This window comes from Anolis sagrei, chromosome 4, assembly GCF_037176765.1.
Source record: "Anolis sagrei isolate rAnoSag1 chromosome 4, rAnoSag1.mat, whole genome shotgun sequence".
NCBI lineage: Eukaryota > Metazoa > Chordata > Lepidosauria > Squamata > Dactyloidae > Anolis > Anolis sagrei.
The window spans coordinates 180,513,395-180,527,311 of record NC_090024.1 but is presented as its reverse complement, the minus strand read 5'-3'; the positions used below and the strand labels follow the sequence as shown (position 1 = coordinate 180,527,311).

Below are 13,917 nucleotides of genomic sequence, written 5' to 3'. Positions count from 1 at the left end.
CCTGCTGTTCTAGTCTGTTGATAAAGTTGACTAAAAGCAACCAGGATGCAGACTTCCAGCCTATATTCTGTCTGCCTTCTTGTGGAATGAAATATGAAATATGACTTTGGAATGGTATCTCTGCTATAGTAGTCCATGTGCATAGCCTTGTTTACCTCATCATTTATAGTACAACATAACAATAGAATGTTGCAATTTAATTAATTTCCGCAGGTTCTGGCAATCAAGGACTTAACTTGACACATTTAAAGGGAAGCCACATCTGTGCCACTTTGTTCTCTTGGTACTAATTCAAGGATATTTCAGCAGCTGAGGAAACAAGTGCTACCAAAAGTTGTTCTCTCCCCTCCCACTTTTGGGGGAAAAAGTTGAATAATAATAATAATAATAATAAGGCCTGACAACATGGAAACATTTTTTGGTGGTTATTCCTTTTGTAGAAGACTTTAAGAAAAACAGGTGAATTAGCTAGGGGCTGGTATGAGGAAACAAATTAGTGAAACCTGCTTTAAGAAAACAGTTTAGGAGTTGAGACTGTATTTTTCTACCAAATCTATCTAAATTACCCACAAACACTATAAACACATTTTATTTCTGCCTGTTATGATTTTGATCGTGGCTGTGCAACAGAGAAGTAGAAATGAATTCAGTCTGTATTCTAAACATTTTGGTTTACTGTATATATTCGGCTATAAGTTGATTTAGTGGATTAAGTAAAGGCATGTTTTGAGTCCACAATACAGAATTTGCTATGAGTCAAAGAAAAGTTGAGGATAAAACTTAAGGGCATGTAACAAAGGATGTAAAGGATAAAGCAAGGAGAAAAATGCCGAAGAACTTCAAAAATTCCAGAAGACATAACCATTCATGTTTATCCTAAAAGCTGGAAGAATTTACTTGTGGCTGTGTGGGAGGCTCACTTTGGACCACTCACATCATGCACTTCCTGCAAAGTGAGCTGAGAATAAAAGGTACCATGGCCAGAGTTGGGCTGTGGAGGGACTTTGAGGGAACAGACTTTCAAAAAGCAATCCAGCAAATTCCTCACAGCTTGAGGCATGCAGAAGCTGGTTGTCTCAAACCAAGAGTAGTTTGTTGGGTTGCTTTTCGGCTGTCAACATCCTTGACATACACACACCCAGTCTAGTGCAGTTGCTCTGGGTGGTTTTTAAGCCCCCCCCCCCCCTTTTTAAAGACCCATATAGAAACCAGCACTGACACATGGATAAGTTGACCCAGGTTTTCAAGGTAAATTTTTAGTCTAAAATTTCTTGGCTTATAGTCAAGTATGTATGATAGTTTTTAAAAAGGAAGGTAAGAGTTATAGACAGAGGATTCCATGCACACACACACAAAATAATGATGATGATAACTTTATTGTTATACCACCGCCTCCATCTCCCCCGAGGGACTTGGGGCAGCTTATAAAGGGACAAGCACAGAGAGCACAGAATTAAAACAAAATGCAATAAAATAAAAACAAAACACAACCAAATAGAAACATATCGCAATAAAACATAACATCATGAAAACAGTACCATAGGTGGGCACTGCAGCAATCCCGGGGGGGGGGGGGGCAGTAATGGCCACAGGTGCATTTGGGTTTGATGAATAACTGTAAGGGGGCGGTGAAATCAAAAAGAAAGAGGAGAAGATTTAGAACAGTTGATTTCCAGGGTGTAGGCCAAATAAGTTTGGGAACCACTGTGATAACAGATCACTTCCCCCAGCCTCAGTTGGGCAGCAGTTGAGTGAAAGATGGAGACTCTCTCCCAGTCACTACAAGCATTGTTTCCAAGTGATCAGTGGGTTACATTTAAGTGGTCAACTGCAGCTTTAAAATATAAGGTTTTGAACTCTTGGGTGGTTTCAGGTTTCCACAATGTGTGGTGTTTGACCATATTCTCTGTGAATAGGAGTCTTACTATGACAATGGGAAAAAATAGTTAATCTTTCAGTCAGGTGGTGAAACTGAAGTTGCTGTATTCTTTAACTTGACAATCACTTCACCCTGCTATTGAGAGGAAAAATAAGCAAATTGCCATTCCTATTAATAAACACTGTATATAAAGACATTCTGTTCTTTAACTGCTTTAATTTTGCTGTTCACTTTTTACTACCTCATTTGAAGATACAGTTGATACTCTGTTGTTATTATAAGAGGGCTGGCAATAGTGAAGTAAATGGCTGTGCAAATGCTTTTTTTTCAAAAAAGAAACAGTTTATGTCTGGCCTTTTTGTTATGTAACATTTCCATAGCTGAATCCCTGGTTTTTGTGCTCTCCTCTGAGCAGAATTGAGCCATACATTTATTACCTGGCCCCAGTCATGCAAGAACTATATAATTTTCACTGCACTAGTAGGATTTGAGTCAACCTAAATAATTTGTTATCAAACTATTGGAGAAGTAGACTTGAATTTTTATATTTTTATGGAGCATTGTAAATGAGTGTGGCTAAGGGCTTTTAAACAGCTTGAGATAATTCAAGGAAGTTTTTAAAAGAATAATAGGGAATGCTTCGCTAGTCTTCATTGCAACTCCCAGTTCCTGGCAATGTTACTTTGGTGTTGAATAATTTCCTCCTTACTGCTTTGGTGTCATGAGAAATAGCACACCAAATGTTACGGAAATAGTAGGACCATTGCAAGAGCTATCCATTTGTCTCTTTTTAAAAAGAGATGTGGACTGTAGATTTCACAAGAGAGAATACATATTCTTTAGGCATTAAAAAGTATTTAAAGGGCAAAAGATATATAGTGGGGAAGGAAGAAGCTAGCAACTCACTCTGTAGCATTTCTAAAATCGGTTTCCACTTATAAAAAAATACGAGTTCAATTGAGTCGCCATTTCGGCTGAGAAAGGCGGTATAGAAGTAAAGCAAATAAATAAATAAATAAATTTTCTGGGAGGGTGGTAATTGAAATCATGGACATTCCTGGGCATAAGGACTCCCCACTACAACAGTGCTGCTGAAATTTCTAGCAGGTTTTTTTATCATTTACTATCACCTGAACAACAACATCCATTGTTCCCTAAATTATAGTTGACTTATGATGGAAAGGAAATTTGTGCATTGTAGACAACAACAACAAGAAGAAATGAACTTTTTTCCTTTTCAGAAAACCAAGTGGTTAGACAGACCACAAGAGACTTATATGTCTTCATCATATTTTTAATTAGATGATTAATTAATGTTTTAATTCAGGTGTTCAACTGATCACCATCATATTCCATAACAGTTAGTGCCACAGACTAGTGGTTTCTTTCTGTTTAGCTCTAAATGAATTTCATGTAAACATGATGTAACAGTTTACTAGAAGATATGTCAGTGTTTTCTATTAGATTTTTTGAAGCTGCTTAATTATACTAACACTTGAGTCATGCAATATGTTCTACCCACATTAAGCATTATAGGGATAGGTGTTAGCTGGAAAACAGTTCCTTAGAAGAAATTAAGTATGAACATAAAAAGCTATTTTATATGGAATCTAATTATTGCTCCATCTAGCCCAGTATGGTTAACTGACTGACAGCAGGAGCTCACTGGGATTTCTGGTAGGATTATTTCCTAGTTCTACCTGCCTCTCATTTAGCGACTAACCAAATACTGACCCTGTTTAACTTCCAAAATCCGATTAGGTCAGGCCTGTAAAAAGTGTTATTCTATTGAAGGTGGTACAGTCTAGAATAAACCATTTTCAGTGTGAATGTTAGCTAGGTCTAGAATTGTATATTATGTGCAGATTAAAGCTGGCCTGCTGCACCTCTGAGATTGGCCTCATTGCTCTTTGCAAGCTTTTGTACTCATATCTCAGCAAGAATGTTTCTTGTTCCGAACTCCTAGAATGTTCAGCATTAACTCGATTTTGGCGCTGGGGCCAGCTGCTCCGAGGGCAAGCGGAGCAGAGCTGTGTACACAGCGCTGGAGGGCTACTGTGCTCTCAAGGTAAGTGATCTTGATAGGTACATTCTGACTGATGAGAGAGTTTGTCTCCTGAACTGTCACAGGGTTTATAGAGGTGCCACTCAATCCCGGTGCTGGAATTGCTTGTCAGAGCAGCTGCCTACAAGAGCAATGGGGATCAGAGACAGAACAGTAACTTTGTTTTTTCCCAGCTTAATGGCCCCAGAATCTGACCTGCATGCTCACTCTTGTTTGTCTGGACTTTCAAGGAGGCATCTTAGATTAAGAATGTCAGAGAACTATGCTGCTTTAGTTTCAGTAAAATTAGTTGTAACACCAAGGGATGAGTGTTATACAGACAAAATCATGCAGATAGGAGGCGTAAGGTGGCAAAATGCTGCTTTTATATTGGGGGAGTCAAATAAGACTTAAAACACAGTTTTTATGTTTGAATGAATCCAATAACTATCATGCATTTTCCTTATTCTGAGAAAAAAAGACTTTTCAGAATTGGCTTTCTTTTACTTATTGACACAACTTAGAATACTATTTAGGTATAGTGTTGCTAATTAATTGTTTAACAGTGCATTCATATTATATGCTCTGTTACCTTCTAGTCTGGGATGGTGATCTAAGTGGTGATCTAAGTGGTGATTTAATAAGAATTTATTCTTATTAGATAGATTTAGAATATGTGATTATGGCTTTAAAGGGGAATTGGATAAATTCCTGAAGGATGGGACTATTGTCAGCTATCAAATGAATGAAATATTCATTTCCAGAGTAATGTATCTTAATAGTAACTGCAAGGGGCCATGCTGGAGTTAACACAGCACCACAGAGTTTATTAATGTTCTGGAGGTTATTGGTTGAAAATGAGATACTGAACTAAATGGATCCTTGGTCTGTTCCAGATAGTTATTCTTTGATGTATGTTTGGCAAGATTTAAAATAGTGAATACTAAAAAGGGGGAACGTGACATTGGAAAGAGGCAACTTAGCACTGACTGCCACAAATCTCCTAATTTGGTCAGTGCGAAGACTACCTCCGAATCTTTTCTCCCAGGCTATATCCTTAGAATGTGCAAAGTCATAAGAAAACCATTTGAGCACGGGATGCCTATTTGTCCATGAAACAACTCCCCCGTTTCCCCATCCTAAACTTAAGGAGTATAATTTCTAGAGTGGTTTTAGCCCTAGCTCAACTCTTCTTTTAAAAAACAAAGGGCCACCCTTTCTCTGAACCAACACCCCTTCACATTCTTGCCTTGAGAGTTCATGCCATTCTAGCTCTTGGGAAGTTTGCAGATTATAGTGGTATGGAAGAGATTTCTCATGATGGAAGAGGGAGCTGGAGAAGTGGGTCTGAGGGTAAATGCAGCATGAAAAAACAATACTTTTCTCTTTTTGTTGGTTGCAAAAAATAGAATTTTCAAAAAAGCAGTTTTCAACAAGCAGTCTAAATAAAAATGTATCCAGCCACTCTGTTAGCAGTGTTAACAATTGGTAAGCAAATCGCAGGTAAGGTAACTGACAGACCTTTCTATATAGACATTTTGTAAGATTCATGTCCATCTCATGCATCTTGTCCTCCTTTAGACAGCCTCTTTCTCTTAGTCTTGGTCATTTCTCCAAGACTCAGATCACCTAACAATTGCCCATACTGTGCAAAACTCTGTTTCTCTTTCTAATGGTGCTTTACAAGTCTTCATTTAAATAATGTGTTCATCCTTCCCCTCTCCTTCAATAAGAGATAAATAAAGCAGGGAGATGAAGACATAAAACATGGAGGACAGATTGGCATTAACTGTAAAGTCTAGTAAGGTTCAATTAGTTAGAAGAGATGTGTATTCTCCCTTTCCTGAAATATGTTGCCTCAAGCAGTTATTTAAGTGTACTAGGGTTGTGGAGAAGGCAATAATAGAGAGACTTGGCAGACATTTTTGTTGGTCACCGTTCTCTCTCTTGGATTTTCAGCAGTCCACATATTGCAGGATGATACTTCATTTATGTCAAAGAGTAGTAGCTTTTAGATCCTTTCATTTCATCTCCATCTGCACACACAAATCAGGTGTGGCCCTGTTGGGTTGTTGTACTTTAAGAAAACATCCTATTTAATCCATTTATAACTGTACTTGTGTAGAAATCTGGTTTGAATGAACCAGAAATGAATAATTAATTTGAACCAGTTTAGACCTCAAATATTTAAACAGCTGCTGTGGTGTTTTCACTGCTCTGTAGTCAAGAAATGTGAATGAGTTGAGCCACAAGGTTCAACAAAAGCTTTGACCCTGTTCAAACCATCTTTAAGCACATCTTTATGCTGAGCACAGGATCTGTTTATGGGCACTTTCAGCCATGTGTATCATCTTAAGATGCTGTGGCCACAATGTTACCTTAGGCAGCTCAAGAATTAAAAGCTTTCTTCTCTTGAGTCTCAGTACAAGCTTAGAGCAGGGATCCATGACTGTTTAAAGCTGGTGGATAGGTATAGCTTATGTATCAAGTCTTCCCGTGGGTAGGACCTTATTTTGTTCCACACACTAAGAACTCTAAGCCACTTCTGCCATTCATAACACTCTGATGGAACATGAGAATGTTTTCTTAGAATTGATAATCTTCCTTTCTTCCAGAGTTGACCAGAAAGTGTGACGTGCTTTCTGAGGTTCTGTAATAGGACAAAATTTCACAATCTTTCAAAAGTAGACCTGCAGACATGTGGCCAGAACATTTGATTCAAATTGAGTAATGTAATGTTTTCTTAATTTGACTTGTTTTGGCTGCAGAAATTGTATGATTAGCAATGCAGTATTCATATAGAAGAATAGAACATTATAGGAGGGACAACAGAGCACTTTAAGAAAGTAGCCTAGTTGTGAGTCTTGAGATGGAATTGAACAGATGTTTTGCAAAATTGTTCAGAAATTACCCTGTCTTCTGAATAACCATATCTTTCTAGCTAAATCCATAGCACTTTTAAAGAAAGAAAGAAATAAAAAAGAAAGGTGCTCACTGAGGAAAATCTGACCATAATCCTAAGTGTGGCTCCTCCCATTCTTCCATCAGATACTTGCTCACTGCATCTGTATGGCTTTTTTTAGAACAAGTAAAAATGAAGCAGTGGTCATGATCAATCATACTGTACACTGCACATCTTCTTCAGACTGAGTCCCTCCAGATGTTTTTGCCTATAGCTTCTTATCAGCCTCAGCTAAGAATGGCAAATAATTAGTAATGTGGGATATTGTAAGACAGGCATTTAAGAAATTCAAGCAGAGGAAAGAAACCCTATCATTTCTGATAAGTTTCTTAAATGTATTTCTAAGAGATGCTAACATTCTGCATGCCAGATTTTAAAGTGTAATGACACTTAAGTTTCTCAGGTTTACTCTTGTCTGTATACCAAGCTTCCTGAGCACATGTGGAAAGTTAGGAAAAGGAGAGGCTTTGGAGCGTAGATCATAGTAGGGACTTAACTAAGGGCCTGGCAGCAAATGTCCAAGAAATACAAATGAGTCTCCATGCCCAGTTGTTGCCCTCAATGACTTAAGAGAGCCTTCTTTTTAAAAAGAGCAGCCATTGCAGCCACTCTTCATTACCAGAAGCTGCATCTCCACAGCCATGGAAGGAGGAAGAGGGAAACAGCAGCAGAGTAGGGAAGGTGAAATCCAGAGGCACTGGTTGGCTGGCAGCCCAGGAATCTTCTCCCACCATCCTGGCTACATGTGAACTAACTGTTGGCTTTATTCAGTATATGAGATTAGAGATCAATTACTTAAAAGTGGCTTGTTTCTCTTCATTTTGTGTCAGTGATAGTGTAGAAGTGAAGAAATAGACTTTTTGTTTCTAGATTTCCCCCATCCTCAGTTCTTGTTTCTATTGTGTATTCATACAGCCATAACTTCTGCTTTTGTGTTTGAGTAAAGTAGGCATAAAATAAGGGGTGGTGTATAGAACTTAATATTGTTGGAGACCAGTATTAATGTGATCTTTTATCTCTGCCTATGTGAATTTGCATTACCAGCCTTATTCTGTGTTTTGACTTTTTTTAAAAAAAATCTGCTTTTTGTCAGAGTAGTGTTAGTAGCCTGCAGAATGTCTCAGCCCCTTTTACTCTCAGTGTAATAAAAACTCAAAAAATACACATGAGTCTGTTGCTTAAGTAGAAACAAAAATATAGTTCTATTCACTGTAGATCAAAAACACAAAGCAAAACAAAAGAATTGTTCTCAGCAACATACAACAAACAATATCTCTGGTGAGTCTTCTTTATACAACGATATGCAAACATATAGCAAAATAATACAGTCTCTCTACTTAGTTATCAGTAGGATGTCCTTATCTTGCCATAAACACTCCAAACTGCTTCACTCTTCGGTTCAGAATGTTGCGTAACTGCTCCCAGCAACAGCCAAAGGTTTCCTTAGTTTAAAACGAGCCATCAAGCTAAGACAAAATGCAAAGCCCAAAGCTTGAAAACCTAGTTCCTAACACACCCAATTAACTTGTGGCAGCTGTAACAGAAAAGGTTCTGATCCTCCCTGTTACCTAGAAAAAGCCTGTTGACTTAAAAGAGAATAACCATGTTAGCTAAAGGATAAACTTTAGTAGGTATTCCAATTAAATGTCTATGTTGTTGAGTTGTTCATAATGTTTAGTACATCAAATGTCTTTTGCACAGTCAAAAAAAAATTCTTGCTTTATTTTTGAAAGCAATATTCAAGCTTTTATAGTTGCAGAGGAGTGGAATAATAATTGTAAAAGAATATCCAAATTGGAAATCAAGACACTAAATAGAATAAATTTTCATTGATTTGCTTTGCTTACTTGTTTGAGCCATATAATACTAGGTTTTCTGAATTCAGAATAGGAAATGTGAACACCGAATTCTAACCCACCCCCCAATATTCCCCAGGGATGTAGGAAATACTAATAATGAAACTGTGGAGAAAAATCCTCAGATAACTTGATCTGTTTAGTTTTTACACTTAAGCTCTAGTTCCCAAAATTATTCTACCTTTACCTTTTAATAGTTTGGAGCCATATTATTCTGTGTGATAATTATTGAGTGTTTGATTATGTCATCTTGATATTAAATGCAATCCTTTCTTTAAAGCATCTCCATCATATTGCACCTTGGTCCCCCTTGTTCTTTGTTCATTCAGATCTTTCTGAAATGGTTAAATCTAATAGTGGGATGGGGAAGTCTGACAATTCAGTTTTATGAAAGAATTAAAGATTATGACAGAAGTGGTGGTAGTGCCTGGAATTTGTTTCCTTAAAAACCCAAGCATTTAGTATCAGCTATCACTCCAATGTATGTATTTCCCACCTGACCATCTCCATTTGAAGTACAGGGAATTACTCCAAATTATATGCTATGCTAGGCTTATACCTCAATATTTCATTATGTTTTGTTCCTGCGCTTGCCACAGTAATTTCAATAAATCACAAGCCTGCTTGCACTTGCTTGACTGTGATATTTTGCAGTTGCATGATACAGTGCCAACATCTGAGAGACTTGTTATTCCCCACAATTTCCTGTTTCCCAACTAGGTAGTTTGGAATGGAGGGGATAATATAAAAAAGATTTTTCATAAATCAAAATGCAGAATAAATTCTGTATTCTTTTCAGATTTAAGCAACTCAAAATAATTTCAGCTAGTACTATTACATGCAACCCAGTACAATCTCATCAGACCCAAAGCAGGGATGGGCAACTATCAGGGACTTGTGGACTTCATTAGTCCCCCAGGAGACGCTGGAGGGCTGTACGTCAACTACACTGCACCCACACCCAAAACCATCCATCATGTTTTTGCTTCCATATTCCTGCCAGGGGTTCTGGAGCACCATGTTTAGAGAGCCCCTACTGAGATCATTTTAGGCCCAGAATAAACCTTTTTTTAAATGTTTTGTTTTTCTGTTTACTTTGTGCTTCTTTTAAAAATCACCTTGGCTTAAAATGGCCATGGGGAAAGCAAAATGCCTTTTTTGGTGCATTTTAAAGGGAAAAGATGACTCCTGGGAGCTCTAAGAATGACCTTATTGCTGTGCTTTGCTACCGTCGCCCTATAGCAGTGCTTCACAGAGTGATAGTCCTTGGAGCAGTGCTAGTCTCCAAACCATTGGTTCATTGTGGTTTGTCAGGAAAGAAGGAAACAAGTGTAGACCATGGGCATAAATATGGTGACAGGCTTTAGCAAATTGCAGAAAAGTAATTGTAGGTCCCACAGATCAGATAGCCTTGTTATAGAGGAAGGAAACTGCTGCAAGCCTGTGATGATATTGCTGTTTTTCTCCCAGAACCCCCATCCCTAACTTTGTATTCCTCTGTTTAGAACTAAGTATAGTGACATATGCTCTACACATTTTCTTTCCTTACAGGATCTGGGTTTGTCATGTGCAGCGGCAAGGAGAATCCAGACAGTGACGCCGATCTTGATGTGGATGGAGACGACACACTGGAATATGGAAAACCACAGTATCATTTTCTAGTTGTCCTAGACTCCCACTGTGAGGCTGTGGCTGAACCATTCAGATCCTTGGTGTTCTCCAAGGGTGGTGATACATGCACAGATTTGAAATTACTTAGTTCCTAAAGGTTAGGAGATCAGCACATATGTTGCATGTACTCTAAATCACCAGAGGGTAGAAAATACAGCTATATCTATTGGTAGTTCTCAGGATGATTTGGAATAGGTTGACAAGGATTTCACTGCTACTGATTTATAATAATAGCTATAAATTCTTCTTCTTTTTATCTAAAGTGAAATGTTAAAATCAGGAAATGTTTATGGTACATTTTTGTGCAAGAGCTGAGAAGTCTATTGAAATACTCAGAAAGTATTTTTTACTTCTAAACATTTGTCCCTTTCACCAGGCATGGATTGATGGAATTGGGGATTTTAGCGGTTAGTAATTGGAGTTGATCAGTTAGTGCAGTGGTTCCCAACCTGTGGGCTGAAGACCTAAAATAAGGTCCGCGGCTCTAGGTTATTAAATATGGTTTTCTGTGGGTGAGCAGATGCCGACCTCTGGATAGCATATGTTCTGTGTCAGAAACTAGAGCTGATGTGGTATATCCAATGCAATGTTCTGAATCAGCACCCCAAATAACCAAACAGAATGTAAAGTTGACCAAAAACTGATTCATAACCCTTTTGGTACTAATGTTGGAGAGTGGTCCCTGGTCAAAAAAAGGTTAGGAACCACTGAGTTAATTATTCCCCCTACTTTCAGTTATTCCCTAGCACCTAATTTTCCTTGCTGTGGAGATGCAGTTTCCCTTTGTGCTTCTTTCAAGTGAACGTTCTTATCAGACAAATGTTTGTTTTTCATGCATTCATCTTGGGATTTCAAGTACCAATTGAAAGTTAGCCTTCACTATGTCAAATTATTATTATTTTTAAATAGTATTCTGTGATACAGTTATAATTGCATGCTGCTTTGGTTCTGTTATTCATTTCTCAGAGTTTATCTTGGCTTCTCTACCTTGATAGCTTGAAATAAACACTGAAGTGAAATAACTTTATATTAGCTTGTGCTCTTCCTTAACTCTCTATTCTTAGATATACAGAGGCAGATATCATTCCATGCACTGGAGAAGAACCAGGCGAAGCCAAAGAAAGAGAAGCACTTAGAGGTGCAGTCTTAAAGTAAGTGGCTCTTTAAAAGTATTTATGGGGATGGAGGATGGTGCGTTACATAATCTTTTGAGAGATGAAGAGGATTTCTAAAGGTACATACCCTTTCAGTTCAATATTAGACACATGGCCAGGGCGGAGAAAGCTTGAGATTCAGGCACATTAGAAGAAGACAGTTAGCTATCTGTAAAGTGGTATTAAAAGTCCCCACTAGACACAATGAGACAGTTTTGATATTTGTTACCCTTTTCTGTGAAGTTTTCAGTGTTAACTGGATCATCTTGCTATTATTTGGAGCCTTCTGATCTAGAAAAAACTAATTTCTCCTGTTATAGATAGCAATGAAAATATCAAGTATATATGTAACACAACATTAAAGAAGGATCTGTGGGTTGCATTTTGAGGTGTTTTTGGCAAGACCTAAATTCTGAATTTTCAACTCAACAGAGTAAGGCACAAGAAATACAAAGCTAATAGAACTATGCCGTGCAGGACATGTTAACTCTTTCCAGAAAATACAACTATCCTGTAGGTCCAAATCTACAATGCTTAGGATTCTAACTTTCATTTAACCCTTGCTACAGTTAAGGCAATCTTTTAGAAAACTGACTCACTTTTTCTGGTTTATAGCATGAAAGCCTAGAGTTGGATGTTAGTATACTAATCATTCCTCTGAAAGCCATTCTTTCAAAGGCCTTGTAGTAGCTGCATGTGCTCAGAGCAGCAGCAGAGCAAACAAAATGTTAAAGCATTTGGATTTCTGCAGGCATCAATATATTTCTTGATATGGGTAACCTTAGTAGGCCATGGTTCTTCTAATACTTGATTCTGAATTTTGGACTACTGTAAGCTGTCAGTTAGAGCTTTCCATGTGAAAGCCTCTAGGCAAATAACTGAATGGTTAACAGGGAGCCAAGAAATGGATTACTTTTTCAAGCCCTCTGCCCTGTGTGGAAACAGCACTTACATCTCTTAGGCTGCATCAGTCTTGGAGGTCAAGGTTGAAAAGATTGATAGAGCAGTGAAATGAAGTTTTCCTAGTGTTTAGCTCGTTTTAAGTTGTGGCCTGAAATCAAGTTTATATTTTTTCCAAGTGCTTAAATTCTGAAATCTGATCTGTTCTGTTAAAGTAGTGCTGTAAAACCAGCTATATGTATATCGCATTTATTTATACCCTATCCTAAGATCATTGGATCTCAGGGTGGCATACCATTTTAATATGTATAGAAATACGTTTTAATATGGGTGTTTTCACAGAAATACCCTTAATATGTATATTTCATAGAATGTTTACAGTGATTATGTATTTTAATTATGCTGTAACCTGTCTCAAGCCATGAGACGAGGAGAGGCGGGTACGAAATAAAGTTCTTATTATAACTACTACTATTATCATTTACATCAGTCAAAATGATTTAAAACAATCGAGAATAATTTGAACAGACTAAAAACTCATCTAACAAAGAACAAAAAATAAAATCATGTGCACATATATTGGGATAGAAACAGACCTAAAGAATACAATAGAAAGCTATTAACAATATTTTCTGTTTTTATATAATAATCTTTATTAAGGTTTTCTTAAAATATACAAGTGGGTTAAAATCATCATAGGGGATGATAAAGCTGGGCAAAGGGGAATATTTTCCTTGGCACCGGAATGAAATCAAGTGTCAGCACCACTCAGGGCCCCAAGGCATTCCTCAACTGGGCTGCCACAATAGAGAAGGTCCTCTTCCCACAGTGCTGTTGATGGGTCTCTTACATGCCATGAAAATGTCAATACTTGGGCAGGCATACATTGAATAAACTGCCTCTTCCAATTAATCAGGTCCCAAATGTAATTCCTTGAAAGTCATCACAAGCATCTTGAAATCAATCTGGGAGGATATTGGTACCCAGTTCAGTTCCTATAAACAGGTATGACAACCTGATCAGTCTTTATACAAACTTTGTAGCTGAGAAGGACTTTGCTTTACAGTACAAGGAGCCATAGATATACACGCTTTGTCTCAAATATTTGTTATGGTGTCAAACCAAATTGATTTCTAAATTGTATATAAATGATAAAACCTTTTAATTGATAAGTAGAAAGTATGCCAAGCAATGTTCTTATGTCATCCTTTTCACTTTTCCCTCAGTGGTGGCACGCCTAGTACCCGGATAACACCAGAATTTTCTAAATGGGCAAGTGATGGTAAGTGCAAAATATATATGCAGCAGGTCTACTATACCTTGGTCAGGCAGGCACTTGGAGGATAGGTACTTGAAGGACAGTAGTGAGTGTTTCAGGGAACAGTTTTGATGTGATTCCTGTGGCAGCATTTTGTTTTTCCTGGATAATTCTCTTACACAACATCAGCCAC

The 13,917-nt window shown here is 37.7% G+C and overlaps 1 protein-coding gene across 5 annotated transcripts in view; it reads left to right on the top strand.

The window, feature by feature from the left end:
* Positions 1-13,917, top strand: part of RNF220 (ring finger protein 220) — a 354,135-nt gene that overhangs the window by 297,731 nt on the left and 42,487 nt on the right. For 3 of the 5 annotated variants that reach the window (XM_060773368.2, XM_060773364.2, XM_060773365.2), the window contains exons 10-13: positions 3,846-3,947; positions 10,293-10,389; positions 11,477-11,563; positions 13,693-13,748. In XM_060773368.2, the coding sequence (XP_060629351.1) occupies positions 3,846-3,947; positions 10,293-10,389; positions 11,477-11,563; positions 13,693-13,748 (342 nt within the window). The remainder of the gene's footprint in view (positions 1-3,845; positions 3,948-10,292; positions 10,390-11,476; positions 11,564-13,692; positions 13,749-13,917) is intronic. The other 2 variants (XM_060773366.2, XM_060773367.2) reach the window with 1 other exon arrangement.